General features: G+C 42.4%; 2 protein-coding genes across 2 annotated transcripts; both read left to right on the forward strand.

The window, feature by feature from the left end:
* The first annotated feature begins 2,612 nt into the window (after positions 1 to 2,612).
* Positions 2,613 to 7,838, forward strand: LOC121622397 (ubiquitin carboxyl-terminal hydrolase 12-like). Its single transcript, XM_041959357.1, has 13 exons — positions 2,613 to 2,642; positions 2,811 to 2,872; positions 3,940 to 4,039; positions 4,149 to 4,309; positions 4,462 to 4,593; positions 4,696 to 4,819; positions 4,922 to 5,073; positions 5,700 to 5,802; positions 5,996 to 6,072; positions 6,247 to 6,355; positions 6,470 to 6,530; positions 6,835 to 6,945; positions 7,371 to 7,838. Exons 1-13 carry the CDS (start codon positions 2,613 to 2,615, stop codon positions 7,625 to 7,627), a joined length of 1,479 nt encoding a protein of 492 aa, XP_041815291.1. The 3' UTR covers positions 7,628 to 7,838.
* A 2,391-nt stretch (positions 7,839 to 10,229) lies between these two features.
* On the forward strand, positions 10,230 to 15,585 carry LOC121622399 (ubiquitin carboxyl-terminal hydrolase 12-like). Its single transcript, XM_041959358.1, has 13 exons — positions 10,230 to 10,259; positions 10,428 to 10,489; positions 11,563 to 11,662; positions 11,772 to 11,932; positions 12,085 to 12,216; positions 12,319 to 12,442; positions 12,545 to 12,696; positions 13,377 to 13,479; positions 13,673 to 13,749; positions 13,924 to 14,032; positions 14,147 to 14,207; positions 14,510 to 14,620; positions 15,047 to 15,585. The coding sequence occupies exons 1-13, from the start codon at positions 10,230 to 10,232 to the stop codon at positions 15,328 to 15,330; spliced, it is 1,506 nt and encodes a 501-aa protein (XP_041815292.1). The 3' UTR covers positions 15,331 to 15,585.
* The last annotated feature ends 216 nt before the right edge of the window (positions 15,586 to 15,801 follow it).

Here is a 15,801-nt window from a genome sequence, read left to right on the forward strand (position 1 = left end):
ACGATCTGAAAATTTTCTCTTTTTCTCGTCGCTACGGCCACAAATTACACTCTACACGCATAATTTTGGGATCAGTTTGTAGACAAACTTGTCCTCTTTCGTGTGATGTCCTCGAAAAAGCCGAGAGACTTACTGAATTTAAATAGTGAGACGTTTTGTGCAGCCAGCGCCCTCCTGTTCTCCCATTAAGTCCCATGTTAAAATTCAGAGCTGTTTTGTGAGCAAAGCAGAAATGCCTCCTGTCTTTAGATCGCCATAAAACGAAAAGTTGTTGTGTCAGGAATAAAACGAGATGATGGTCGGACTCAGGAAGTTCTCGGGAGTCCGATGATCTATAGTACACTCTGATACGAGGTACGGTTCTCTCACCAGAGGATTTAGTTCAGGAGGTTCGCCGAACCCAAATCTCACTGCATACAATACAAACTCCTGTTCTCTGAGTCGCAGAGTCTTTTTAAGTCGACCATTTTGTCATTTTTCTAAAGAATATCTGGACATAAAACACACGTACATCTGGCCCAGACTTGTCCGCATCTCACAGTGTAATCGTTTTTTTGATAGCAGCTACGGTTTTGACACAATCGCAAGTTGTTCGGAAGAAACCGACAGCGAAAAAGTCGCTTTTCAGTTAACAGGTGTAACTGTCATTTACACACACACCGGTCAATAACCCACGCACACACATCTGCAGGACAACAAGCCTGAGAATGATTATCTTAACGAGCTCAGTCAAAACAAGGGCATTGTTTGAAAACAATCTCCGTCCAACAAACAGTTAAACTCAGCTTCACCAAGCGCTTTGCCAAAAAGGTTGAGACAGTAGTCACACAAACGCACACACAAGCAGGGCTAACCAACAGCTAAAAAGTGATTAAAAACAAGCACGTCAAAACTGAACAGGAACAGGTAAAAAGTGGGAGAGGTAGAGAGGTAATTATCAGCAGGTGGGGCAGAAGTTACACACGCACACAAACAAACACACACACACACACACATTCAGACACACATATACCAGACACATCTCCATGTAGGAGCTGGTTGGGCTGCTTGTGTAGTTCAAGCAGACACACACACACAAACAGACGAAGACACACACATACGCAGTCACACACAATGACAGATACATAAACACACACACACAGACAAATGCATAATGAAAACCCCATCCCCCCGCCCCCTTGTTAACGCCGTTAGCTCTATTAGCTCTGTTAGCACAGTTAGCTCTGTTAGCGTTAGAGCTGTTAGCTGTATTCGCGCTGTTAGCTCCGTTAGTGTTAGCTCTGTTAGCTCCGTTAGCATTAGCTCCATTCATGTTTATTGATTCAGTTCATTAATTCATGTTAACAGAGACATGAAGCAGAGGAGAGAAGCAGACACAGACAGCTGAGGTGATCAACAGAGACAGACAAGGAGAAAGCCACAGAAACACAGCTGGGACCAGTTCATTAATCAGGGACTGACTACCTCTGATATCTGCTGTTTTCTCAAATTGCAGCCTTTTTCAATTGTCCGCTGCTTCGCCATAGTTTCTCCTAGAGACTTCATTCAAACTTTAAAACGTAGATAATTTTGTCGGCTCAAAATGACCCTCGGCACATTTTGATATCTCTTACGGTTTTCGAGCTATGACCATCGAAGGCCGACGTAAGACGCAAACAACTGCGATAAATTTCCCATAAGAAATGAATGGGGAAATTTCCTCAAATTTCAGCCTTTTTCAATTGTCCGCTGCTCGGCCATACTTTGTCCTAGAGACTTCATTCAAACTTTAAAACGTAGATAATTTTGTCGGCTCAAACACACCCCGTGTCCCTTTCAAAATTTCCCAGGGGGAATTTTCTAGTTATGAAATACAATTTATTTGGAAGCAGTTTGTGTTGTGTGGCCTGGCGGCATCAGTCTATCCCCTGCCCCCCCTTGCCTCTTCGGACAGTGTCCGAACAGACACACAACCTGTATGACTCTCAGCAGCAAGTTGACGTCCACTAACTCGACATGGAAATGAGCGATAGTCTAGAAAACTGGCGAGTTTTGTTTTGACTTTAGTTTATTTGTTCTGTTTTAAGTGTTTTTCTGCAGTCATAAATGCTATTAATGCCACTTGAAGTAAATGACCACAATATGTATCTTGGTAGATGAGAACAAAATGAGCTTGATCAAGGCCCGTCAGAAAACTCAGTGACTGATCTCAGCTCTGAATGCTCTGAACTGTCAATTATGTTAATTGTGTTATGTTAAATGTTAATGATGTTTCAAAATGTTTTCATTCAGATATGTATTTGTTCATTAGTGCCCAGTGCAGCAGGTTGTTTTTGGGGTTTCTGTAATAAATTGACTTGTTTCACTTTGTTTTTATTTGAATTTCACAAATTTGTAGTTTTTGTCTAAGACCAACTGACATACAACAGAAACAGCTCCATGGTTATATGTAAATGACCTCCAGCATTTTCAGCCAATCAGAGCGTAGATACAGCACGGAATCCAGTGATGTCACAGAGCCTGCAGGTAAAGTCTATGACTTTACCTGCAGATCACCTTGGAGATGAAACTAGTTTCAGTGAGTTTGGAAACATTTTGCTTGGACTCGTGACACGAATAGAAAACTTTCAACGATGGATCGACTATTTGGCTGTTTTGGAAAGGTATGTCATGGAGATGTACTCCACATTTTCTACTGTTAACATCACTTTGACTTGATTTCAGCTTCACACTTCACACTGTTCAGTAGATGCTTTCTGTGAAGCCACTTCATGTCAGCTGTGTAGATACATGATGTTTCATCATTTCATTCTCTTTATTTTTCTGTACAGAGATCTAAAAACTATGTTGTGGAAGCAGATCAGAGGAGGCAGACACACGACTCTCAGAGGAGGTAAGTAAATCCATCACTGCTGTCATAGTGTTGTCCTGACGGTTTCTTCACCTGCATGGTCCGGCCCGTTAGCTTCCTTGTTCAGAGAAAACCATGCGTGTCAGGAAACACAAATTTTATTGAGCAAAGATGCTCTGAATGTAGTTGGTGTCAGTTATGTAAAATACCATGAACACAATGTTGAAAAGACCTGGATGCAGACTGGAATTTTGCCCATGAAGACTTTAGACTTGGCAGGGACTCATCTTTCAGAACTCACCCTGACAGACTCAAAACCTGTTCCAGGCAGTCCAAGCCGAAATTCACCTCAGACTGGGAAGTGAATGATTCCTTAAATCCGCGAATCGGTCCGTGGAACAATTGGTGCCGGGCCGCACAAGAAATAATGAATAATTTCCGTTTTATTTATTATCTGAGTCCGAACGATCTTTTATTTTGAAAAGTCATTTATTTTGAAAAATGACCGGATCCTCTCGGTTACATCTCGGTCGCGTGAGCGCTCAAATTTAACCCACAAGCTCGCAAAATGAGTAAAAACAGACGTGTTCAGAAAGTTTGTTTGCTAAGGGGAAAAGGCCCAGTGAAGAGACAGAAGAACAAGCGACGACTTCCAAGAAAAAGAAAGCTTTTAGCAGACAATACCAGCAGTCCTGCTTGAAATATGGATTTGTTGCGACAGGTTATTTTTTTAAATAATTTATTTAGGGGGCAGAGAGGATGTTACCAGAGACTTTGATGTTATACTCATGTTATGTTGTTGGTGCAATGTTACGAGGAAGCTTCTGATAAAGTTGAATGCTTTCATTATTATGCTTTTATTATTATATTTATATTTATATTTATTTTTATTATTATTATTATTACCATATATTCCAATATAAACAATCTACCTATACCCCCTTCCCTCTGCTGTAAAACTGTCAAGCGTTGACCGGTCCGTGGTTGGGGACCACTACCTTAATTGATCCCTCTAAATAATTTCTCATATACACATATACATATATACATATACAGTATGTTGTGATTGCACAACAGAAAAAAATAACTCCATTTCTCTTTGTCAACAGTGGGTCTGTCCCAGACGCTCCTGCTGCCAAGAAGAAGGGCCCAAAGATCCTGTGGTGGCGTCGGCTCTTTGGCCGCCTTCGGGGAAAGAAGTTTGGGAAGGTATGTATGAGTGTCACAAAGTGCATCACTCGACACGATGCAGACATTTATGACTTGATGAGTGTGTCTTTGCATGACTATTTCCTGACTCCAATATCATTTATGACAGGTTGCACCAGCTGCTGAAGAAGAGACCCCACAGGAACAGAGCAACTCTCCTCCTGACCAGGTAGAGCAGGTGACCAGCACAGAGGAAAACAATGATCCTCCAGCTGAGCCCAAGACGGAGATCATCTCCACTGTGAAGCCCGTCAACTTTACAAGTCTTGGGTAAGTACATCTGCATGTGTGTACACACACAAACACACACAAACACACACACACACACACACACACACACGAGAACCAGTGCTGTAGAGACATGCATCCATCAAAGTAAAATGATTCTGAGATGTCTGACTCGTGTTATGTTTGTGTGTCAGGTTCCCCAACCCTGCCAACTTCTGCTACATCAACTCCAGCCTGCAGAGCCTCCTGACGCTGGAGGACTTCGTTACAGCCATCAGCTCTCAGGAGCAGGTGTGGAGTTTGCTCCCTGAGGCTGAACTCATGAGGTAAAGCAACCATCCGAAACAACCACTCAGTTTATTCTCAAGTCGTACCATGAACAACAACAAAAGAGACAAAGCCTCTGACCCTTTTATTCTCCTCTCCAGATTATTCATGGACATCAAAGCGTCTCACTTTTCCAGTGATTTGACCCACAAATTTATCCTCACCATTAAGTTCAAGGAGGCGGCCTCTGTCTGGAGCCCGGAGTTCGAGGATTTCGAACAGAAAGTACGTAAGCTGGTTTAATGTTGTAATATTGTTTCACCATTTGCTGATAGGTTCTCCTCTGTGTATGAGCTCCTTTGTCTGACTGTGTGTGTTTCTCTGCAGGACGCTCATGAGTTCCTCATTTCCGTGCTGGACCAGATACGATCTCTGGGCGTGGAGCTTCGGGTGATGGCGGCCACAATGGACATGAGCTACAGGTGTCCAGTGGAGGATCAGCTGCTGTTTAGGATGCAGAAGACCAGGACCTGCAAGAGGTATGCCAACGCAGTCACACACATCACACACACACACACACTCATGTGCAGTCCAACTCCAGTCCAACGAAAAGTCCTGCATTGACAATGCTACTTAAGTAAAAGCATCTAAGTGTCATCAAGAGAAAATACTTCAAGTATCAAAAACAAAAGAAGTCAATGCAGAAAACTGTTATACAATTATTTCAATTGATTTGAAGAAAAATCAGCAAACGCTCACATTTGAGTGGCTGGAGACATGAAATGAAAGCATTTTTACATGAAAAATAACTTGAAATATGATCAAAATATTTGTCATTTCAGCTCTTAATGTATGTATTGTTAGGTTCAGTCATTTCATTTATAACAAAAGCTCATAGTTTATATACTCTCCATGTGTTTTATATGTAAAAATCTAAATGTGTCAAGTGACTAAAGCTGTCAAAATAGATGTAGTGCAGTAGAAAGTAGAGTATTGCTCTCTGAATTGTAGTGAAGTATAAAGCAGCATCAGAAGAAAATACTCAAAGTACCTCACACTTATACACTTGAGTAAATGTACTTAGTTACATCCACCGCTGTTCATGTGTTTGCCAGCAAATAAATGTGCAGCTGTTTTCTAACTCTGTTTTCTCTTGAACGTGTAGCTGTGGAGAAGAATCCATCAGACAGGAGGAGTTCACTAACCTGTCCCTCGACCTGTTACCTGAAGGAGGGACGGTGATGGGCATGCTCGAGGACTACCAGAAGGTATGAAACACTTCTCCTCAGTCAGTCCCCTTACATCCCACTGATAGAATGTAATAATATGATGTAGAAAAGACATTTCAGTCCCAGCACCACTGCTCATGTGGCCATGTGGAGGGATGTGTAGATGTTGTGCTGTTGTGCATGTAAATCCAGTATCAAAGTACTAACCTGTGGGTTCTGTGCTGTTCTGCAGGAGGAGAAGCTGGAGTATCGGTGCGAGTGTGGAGGCACCACATCAGGCCAGCGCTCAGCATTCGTGAACCTGCCTAAGTAAGTAGCATCAACAAATGACCAAATTCCTGACCACGGTGCCCAGTGATGATACTGGTGGACCCACTGGTGTCAAACTGGGCTCCACTGACCCTCAGGAAGAATTGAGATGAATCAAAATGGAATCTTTTTCCTCTGTCACCTGCTGCTAAAACATCTTCTGTCTGTCTGCAGGGTGCTCGTCTTACACCTGAAGCGCTTCAAGTACACCGACAACTTCGAGCTCCAAAAGGTCCACTGCCCCGTCTTCCTCTGCAGAGACCTCGTGGTCTCCTCTCAACAAGTAAGAACAACTGAATGACCTGATAACAAAATAAATCAATCATCAGACTGTGGTGGCTGTAAGTCAACATGTGGACTGTGTGTACTAACTCTGATCATCTGTGCTCCGTCGCAGGGTGGCTGCTGCTTGAGTCTGGTCAGCATCATCAGTCATGTCGGCTCCGGGACAGAACGAGGTAAGATAGCATTTTATTTTATTTACGCTCACGTTCAACATGAATAGAAATCTTTATCTTTCTTTGTTGACCAGCAGCTTTCCTACATTCTGCTATTGGCTGCTGCTGCTGTCAGTCACTGTATGACTGTACAAGTTGGAAAACATTTGATCCTATGCACCTGTTTTTTTTTTCCATTGAGAAAGTCAGACACAAACCTTTTCTTACTTTCACTGTTGTCTGGTATCAGTTAACGTCAGTTCATGTTCACATCATCCACCGAGTCCTGTGACAACCCACCTAACACCGATTCCTCTCCTGTTAGGACACTACATCTCTCATGGGCTGGATCTGGACGTCGGACCGATCGACTCGAATGACCGCTGGTTCACCTACAATGATGCTCAGGTCACCGAAACAACTGGTGCCTCTGTATGTGAGCGGCAGAACCAAAGCTCCTACATCCTTTTTTATAAGAGACATGACGCAAACACTGATGTTCCTTAAATGTCCTCAGTGTCAGGGAAGTGGGGACTAAGAACTAAGGGGTAGAACCCACATGCAGACACACAAGGGGGCGCTTGGTACAATTAATTAAATTTATTAAACACAAAGAGAAACACAACTAAGGGAACTAGGATAACACACACACTATGGACAAGGGCTATTCATACATCCTTCAAATCTTGACTAAGACAAAGACAACACACAATGAGAAACTTAACAAAAACCAGCGTGCAGAGCACGGGTCATGACACTCAGACAGCACTTCAGACTGATCACAGCTGAGGAGAGAAATGGAGCAAGAAAAAAGACAAAAGAACCATGAACTTCCTGTGTTCACGTGTGTTTCTGTTCCAGCTGGACTGAACTCTGCAGGACTCGAGGTCAGAGGATCAACCCCGGGATGTGATAAGGTAGGTATGGTTTCCCCCTGTCTTATCTTTTACAGGTCTGAGATGGCCCACCAGCACACCCATCAGAGGATGGATGAAGACCACCTCCATCAGCGGAAGGATGAAGACCACCTCCAGCAGAGGAAGGATGAAGACCACCTCCAGGAGAGGATGGATGAAGACCACCTCCAGCAGAGGAAGGATGAAGAGCCTGTCCGTTGACAGGAGCACCAGCAGGTCCCCCAGCCCTCAGGAGGATGGGCCACCCCAGAGAGTCCGGTTCCTCCCAAGGTTTCTTCGTAAAGCGGAGTTTTTCCTTGCCACAGTCGCCACTTGGCTTGCTCTCTGGAAAAGACATTGATAAAAAATATATATAAATATCAGATGAGTGTATTTGCATCAAAATGCAATGTTCTTGTACCTGCAGACTCTTTTTGCACCAAATTATCCATAATAAATGAAATGGATCAAAGGTTCAGCTTCTCCAGTGTTATTATATCAAACAGTTTGTCTCTCAAATGTCTGCAAAGTTTTTTCACATTGTGGAAACTGTTTCATTTCAACTGTGATTAAAAACAGTGATTCTCTGGAGCTCGACTGAACTCACGTCACAAATAAAACGCTCCAAACTGAGTTCATTCACATCAGAGAGTTTGGTCGAACAGTTGTTTGCTCTCAAGCTTGGGACACACACACACACACACACACAGAGAGAGAGTAAAAGTCCAAACCAAGTCTTCAAGAGGTGAGCGAACGAGCTCCCTGTTTCCACAGTGGTACAGTCCTGCAGTGAGCTGACATCTCTACAGTGAGCATCTCAAGCTGAAGATGGAAAAGTGGTTCCTGTGAACAGCTGCACTTCTCAATGAGTCTTGGAGGAAGTCAGCCATCTGTAGTCTTCACACATCTTTCAGACGACTACAAGGATTTAAAAACATATTATGCTTATAATATCACAGACAAGGTTTACGTTTATGTCTAAAGCCAAGACTTGACAAGAAAAGTGATTTTCCTGCTGGTTATGTTGGGGTAATAATAATAATAATAATACCTTTTTTTGTATAGCGCTTTTCATATAGACAGTATTGCAGTTTTGCATCCAAGTCTGTGCATGAGAATAAACAATGTGACAGGAAATATGAATTAAAGATATGAGGAGACCTATCATTATTTTTGGACACACAGCATTAAGCAATTTTTTTTTAACCTTGCGGTTCAGAACATGTCCTTTAAATATGAGCCACAGTTTTGTCTTTCTGCCCCACCTCACTCATAGAATGTGATAATGGAGAAAGCATATATGAGGTGTAGTAAGTAGATTGCCTGCATGCAATGCATTCACCAAATAGAAATTATAGGATGTTTTCATGATAATCACCTCTGTGCCTCATTAAACAATAATATCATTTTTCTTAAATATTTTATCATTATGAGAAACAAAACATGAGGACAAGTTTCCCCAGTCCAGAGGGACAGAAAACTTGAAACAGCTCAACAACAAATGGGATAGAGGATGCTGGGCCCTGTCTGTTGTCCGGGAGGAGAGCAGGACGTGAAAAATTAAAAATTAAAAATGGTGGAAAATTAAAAATGGCCGACATCACAAAATGGCCGACATCACAAAATGGTGGAGTTTTATGGTCCAAGAGGCTTTTTGTTGAGCACACTGCGCTGGACTTGTGTGTGCAATTTCAAGTCGATCAGACTCGTTGTTCGAGGGATGTGGGGTTTTTAAATTGAACTTTTGGGTTTAATTACAGTGCCACCGTTTGTTGATTGCATAGAAATCCAATCCTGTTGCTGCAGAAGTCAAATAAATTAGAAAGATATAACAGATATAACACAAAGATATCAAATTTGGTCCACGCAGCCGCTAAAGGGGAGATATTAGCTAACGTTGACTTAACACCTGCATGCATGCTAGCATCATGCAGTAACACAAAAAAGAAAAGTCAATATAAATTCAGCACAAAATAAGATAACAGGGCGAGGCTGACTTTGATTCAACCACAGTTATGTTGTTAAGTAAAGCACAGGAGGAGGATGGACGAAATCTGTATTTTTACAGTCATTTGTCACTTTGCGTCTACAACAGTAACTTGATGCCTTTGTTTTGTCTGATTGTAGATCAGGTTGTTTCACTGCACGCTGCCATGATGATTTCTTATGTATTATGGATTATTGTTTTGACTGGCATCATACATTTCCAGTGTGTGTTTCCTTTAAAGCAAGATTGATATGCAAAAGAACTTAATAATAATAAAAATGATGATTCAGTTAGTGGTTTTCTGCCGTCATAAATTGCAACTTAAAGTAAAGGACCACAAAAACGAGCTTCGTCAAGTCCCATCAGAAAACTCAGTGACTGATCTCAGCTCTGAATGCTCTGAACTGTCAGTTATGTTAGTTGTGTTATGTTAAATGTTAACAAAACTTTGTCAGGTTTCAAAAAGGTTTTTCTACATTTACTGAGTTCATTCAGATATGTATTTGTTCATTAGTGCCCAGTGCAGCAGGTTGTAATTGGGGTTTCTGTAATAAATTGACTTGTTTCACTTTGTTTTTATTTGAATTTCACAAATTTGTAGTTTTTGTCTAAGACCAACTGACATACAACAGAAACAGCTCCATGGTTATATGTAAATGACCTCCAGCATTTTCAGCCAATCAGAGCGTAGATAAAGCACGGAATCCAGTGATGTCACAGAACCTGCAGGTAAAAATCTATGACTTTACCTGCAGATCACCTTGGAGATGAAACTAGTTTCAGTGAGTTTGGACACATTTTGCTTGGACTCGTGACACGAATAGAAAACTTTCAACGATGGATCGACTATTTGGCTGTTTTGGAAAGGTATGTCATGGAGATGTACTCCACATTTTCTACTGTTAACATCACTTTGACTTGATTTCAGCTTCACACTTCACACTGTTCAGTAGATGCTTTCTGTGAAGCCACTTCATGTCAGCTGTGTAGATACATGATGTTTCATCATTTCATTCTCTTTATTTTTCTGTACAGAGATCTAAAAACTATGTTGTGGAAGCAGATCAGAGGAGGCAGACACACGACTCTCAGAGGAGGTAAGTAAATCCATCACTGCTGTCATAGTGTTGTCCTGACGGTTTCTTCACCTGCATGGTCCGGCCCGTTAGCTTCCTTGTTCAGAGAAAACCATGCGTGTCAGGAAACACAAATTTTATTGAGCAAAGATGCTCTGAATGTAGTTGGTGTCAGTTATGTAAAATACCATGAACACAATGTTGAAAAGACCTGGATGCAGACTGGAATTTTGCCCATGAAGACTTTAGACTTGGCAGGGACTCATCTTTCAGAACTCACCCTGACAGACTCAAAACCTGTTCCAGGCAGTCCAAGCCGAAATTCACCTCAGACTGGGAAGTGAATGATTCCTTAAATCCGCGAATCGGTCCGTGGATCAATTGGTGCCGGGCCGCACAAGAAATAATGAATAATTTCCGTTTTATTTATTATCTGAGTCCGAACGATCTTTTATTTTGAAAAGTCATTTATTTTGAAAAATGACCGGATCCTCTCGGTTACATCTCGGTCGCGTGAGCGCTCAAATTTAACCCACAAGCTCGCAAAATGAGTAAAAACAGACGTGTTCAGAAAGTTTGTTTGCTAAGGGGAAAAGGCCCAGTGAAGAGACAGAAGAACAAGCGACGACTTCCAAGAAAAAGAAAGCTTTTAGCAGACAATACCAGCAGTCCTGCTTGAAATATGGATTTGTTGCGACAGGTTATTTTTTAAAATAATTTATTTAGGGGGCAGAGAGGATGTTACCAGAGACTTTGATGTTATACTCATGTTATGTTGTTGGTGCAATGTTACGAGGAAGCTTCTGATAAAGTTGAATGCTTTCATTATTATGCTTTTATTATTATATTTATATTTATTATTATTATTATTATTATTATTATTATTATTACCATATATTCCAATATAAACAATCTACCTATACCCCCTTCCCTCTGCTGTAAAACTGTCAAGCGTCGATCGGTCTGCGGTTGGGGACCACTGCCTTAAATGATCCCTCTAAATAATTTCTCATATACACATATACATATATACATATACAGTATGTTGTGATTGCACAACAGAAAAAAATAACTCCATTTCTCTTTGTCAACAGTGGGTCTTTCCCAGACGCTCCTGCTGCCAAGAAGAAGGGCCCAAAGATCCCGTGGTGGCGTCGGCTCTTTGGCCGCCTTCGGGGAAAGAAGTTTGGGAAGGTATGTATGAGTGTCACAAAGTGCATCACTCGACACGATGCAGACATTTATGAGTTGATGAGTGTGTCTTTGCATGACTATTTCCTGACTCCAATATCATTTATGACAGGTTGCACCAGCTGCTGAAGAAGAGACACCACAGGAACAGAACAACTCTCCTCCTGACCAGGTAGAGCAGGTGACCAGCACAGAGGACAACAATGATCCTCCAGCTGAGCCCAAGACGGAGATCATCTCCACTGTGAAGCCCGTCAACTTTACAAGTCTTGGGTAAGTACATCTGCATGTGTGTACACACACAAACACACACACACACACACACACACACACACACACACACAAGAACCAGTGCTGTAGAGACATGCATCCATCAAAGTAAAATGATTCTGAGATGTCTGACTCGTGTTATGTTTGTGTGTCAGGTTCCCCAACCCTGCCAACTTCTGCTACATCAACTCCAGCCTGCAGAGCCTCCTGACGCTGGAGGACTTCGTTACAGCCATCAGCTCTCAGGAGCAGGTGTGGAGTTTGCTCCCTGAGGCTGAACTCATGAGGTAAAGCAACCATCCGAAACAACCACTCAGTTTATTCTCAAGTCGTACCATGAACAACAACAAAAGAGACAAAGCCTCTGACCCTTTTATTCTCCTCTCCAGATTATTCATGGACATCAAAGCGTCTCACTTTTCCAGTGATTTGACCCACAAATTTATCCTCACCATTAAGTTCAAGGAGGCGGCCTCTGTCTGGAGCCCGGAGTTCGAGGATTTCGAACAGAAAGTACGTAAGCTGGTTTAATGTTGTAATATTGTTTCACCGTTTGCTGATAGGTTCTCCTCTGTGTATGAGCTCCTTTGTCTGACTGTGTGTGTTTCTCTGCAGGACGCTCATGAGTTCCTCATTTCCGTGCTGGACCAGATACGATCTCTGGGCGTGGAGCTTCGGGTGATGGCGGCCACAATGGACATGAGCTACAGGTGTCCAGTGGAGGATCAGCTGCTGTTTAAGATGCAGAAGACCAGGACCTGCAAGAGGTATGCCAACGCAGTCACACACATCACACACACACACACACTCATGTGCAGCGGTGGAGGAAGTGTTCAGACCCTTTACTGAAGTAAAAGTACTGATACCACACTGTAAAAATACTCCAGTCCAACGAAAAGTCCTGCATTGACAATGCTACTTAAGTAAAAGCATCTAAGTGTAATCAAGAGAAAATACTTCAAGTATCAAAAACAAAAGAAGTCAATGCAGAAAACTGTTATACAATTATTTCAATTGATTTGAAGAAAAATCAGCAAACGCTCACATTTGAGTGGCTGGAGACATGAAATGAAAGCATTTTTACATGAAAAATAACTTGAAATATGATCAAAATATTTGTCATTTCAGCTCTTAATGTATGTATTGTTAGGTTCAGTCATTTCATTTATAACAAAAGCTCATAGTTTATATATATTATATATTATATGTAAAAATCTAAATGTGTCAAGTGACTAAAGCTGTCAAAATAGATGTAGTGAAGTAGAAAGTAGAGTATTGCTCTCTGAATTGTAGTGAAGTATAAAGCAGCATCAGAAGAAAATACTCAAAGTACCTCACACTTATACACTTGAGTAAATGTACTTAGTTACATCCACCGCTGTTCATGTGTTTGCCAGCAAATAAATGTGCAGCTGTTTTCTAACTCTGTTTTCTCTTGAACGTGTAGCTGTGGAGAAGAATCCATCAGACAGGAGGAGTTCACTAACCTGTCCCTCGACCTGTTACCTGAAGGAGGGACGGTGATGGGCATGCTCGAGGACTACCAGAAGGTATGAAACACTTCTCCTCAGTCAGTCCCCTTACATCCCACTGATAGAATGTGATAATATGATGTAGAAAAGACATTTCAGTCCCAGCACCACTGCTCATGTGGCCATGTGGAGGGATGTGTAGATGTTGTGCTGTTGTGCATGTAAATCCAGTATCAAAGTACTAACCTGTGGGTTCTGTGCTGTTCTGCAGGAGGAGAAGCTGGAGTATCGGTGCGAGTGTGGAGGCACCACATCAGGCCAGCGCTCAGCATTCGTGAACCTGCCTAAGTAAGTAACATCAACAAATGACCAAATTCCTGACCACGGTGCCCAGTGATGATACTGGTGGACCCACTGGTGTCAAACTGGGCTCCACTGACCCTCAGGAAGAATTGAGATGAATCAAAATAGAATCTTTTTCCTCTGTCACCTGCTGCTAAAACATCTTCTGTCTGTCTGCAGGGTGCTCGTCTTACACCTGAAGCGCTTCAAGTACACCGACAACTTCGAGCTCCAAAAGGTCCACTGCCCCGTCTTCCTCTGCAGAGACCTCGTGGTCTCCTCTCAACAAGTAAGAACAACTGAATGACCTGATAACAAAATAAATCAATCATCAGACTGTGGTGGCTGTAAGTCAACATGTGGACTGTGTGTACTAACTCTGATCATCTGTGCTCCGTCGCAGGGTGGCTGCTGCTTGAGTCTGGTCAGCATCATCAGTCATGTCGGCTCCGGGACAGAACAAGGTAAGATAACATTTTATTTTATTTACGCTCACGTTCAACATGAATAGAAATCTTTATCTTTCTTTGTTGACCAGCAGCTTTCCTACATTCTGCTATTGGCTGCTGCTGCTGTCAGTCACTGTATGACTGTACAAGTTGGAAAACATTTGATCTTATGCACCTGTTTTTTTTTCATTGAGAAAGTCAGACACAAACCTTTTCTTACTTTCACTGTTGTCTGGTATCAGTTAACGTCAGTTCATGTTCACATCATCCACCGAGTCCTGTGACAACCCACCTAACACCGATTCCTCTCCTGTTAGGACACTACATCTCTCATGGGCTGGATCTGGACGTCGGACCGATCGACTCGAATGACCGCTGGTTCACCTACAATGATGCTCAGGTCACCGAAACAACTGGTGCCTCTGTATGTGAGCGGCAGAACCAAAGCTCCTACATCCTTTTTTATAAGAGACATGACGCAAAACACTGATGTTCCTTAAATGTCCTCAGTGTCAGGGAAGTGGGGACTAAGAACTAAGGGGTAGAACCCACATGCAGACACACAAGGGGGCGCTTGGTACAATTAATTAAATTTATTAAACACAAAGAGAAACACAACTAAGGGAACTAGGATAACACACACACTATGGACAAGGGCTATTCATACATCCTTCAAATCTTGACTAAGACAAAGACAACACACAATGAGAAACTTAACAAAAACCAGCGTGCAGAGCACGGGTCATGACACTCAGACAGCACTTCAGACTGATCACAGCTGAGGAGAGAAATGGAGCAAGAAAAAAGACAAAAGAACGATGAACTTCCTGTGTTCACGTGTGTTTCTGTTCCAGCTGGACTGAACTCTGCAGGACTCGAGGTCAGAGGATCAACCCCGGGATGTGATAAGGTAGGTATGGTTTCCCCCTGTCTTATCTTTTACAGGTCTGAGATGGCCCACCAGCACACCCATCAGAGGATGGATGAAGACCACCTCCATCAGCGGAAGGATGAAGACCACCTCCAGCAGAGGAAGGATGAAGACCACCTCCAGCAGAGGATGGATGAAGACCACCTCCATCAGCGGAAGGATGAAGACCACCTCCAGCAGAGGAAGGATGAAGAGCCTGTCCGTTGACAGGAGCACCAGCAGGTCCCCCAGCCCTCAGGAGGATGGGCCACCCCAGAGAGTCCGGTTCCTCCCAAGGTTTCTTCGTAAAGCGGAGTTTTTCCTTGCCACAGTCGCCACTTGGCTTGCTCTCTGGAAAAGACATTGATAAAAAAATATATATAAATATCAGATGAGTGTATTTGCATCAAAATGCAATGTTCTTGTACCTGCAGACTCTTTTTGCACCAAATTATCCATAATAAATGAAATGGATCAAAGGTTCAGCTTCTCCAGTGTTATTATATCAAACAGTTTGTCTCTCAAATGTCTGCAAAGTTTTTTCACATTGTGGAAACTGTTTCATTTCAACTGTGATTAAAAACAGTGATTCTCTGGAGCTCGACTGAACTCACGTCACAAATAAAATGCTCCAAACTGAGTTCATTCACATCAGAGAGTTTGGTCGAACAGTTGTTTGCTCTCAAGCTTGGGACACAC

This window comes from Chelmon rostratus, chromosome 18 (genome assembly GCF_017976325.1).
Source record: "Chelmon rostratus isolate fCheRos1 chromosome 18, fCheRos1.pri, whole genome shotgun sequence".
In the NCBI taxonomy this organism is placed as follows: domain Eukaryota; kingdom Metazoa; phylum Chordata; class Actinopteri; order Chaetodontiformes; family Chaetodontidae; genus Chelmon; species Chelmon rostratus.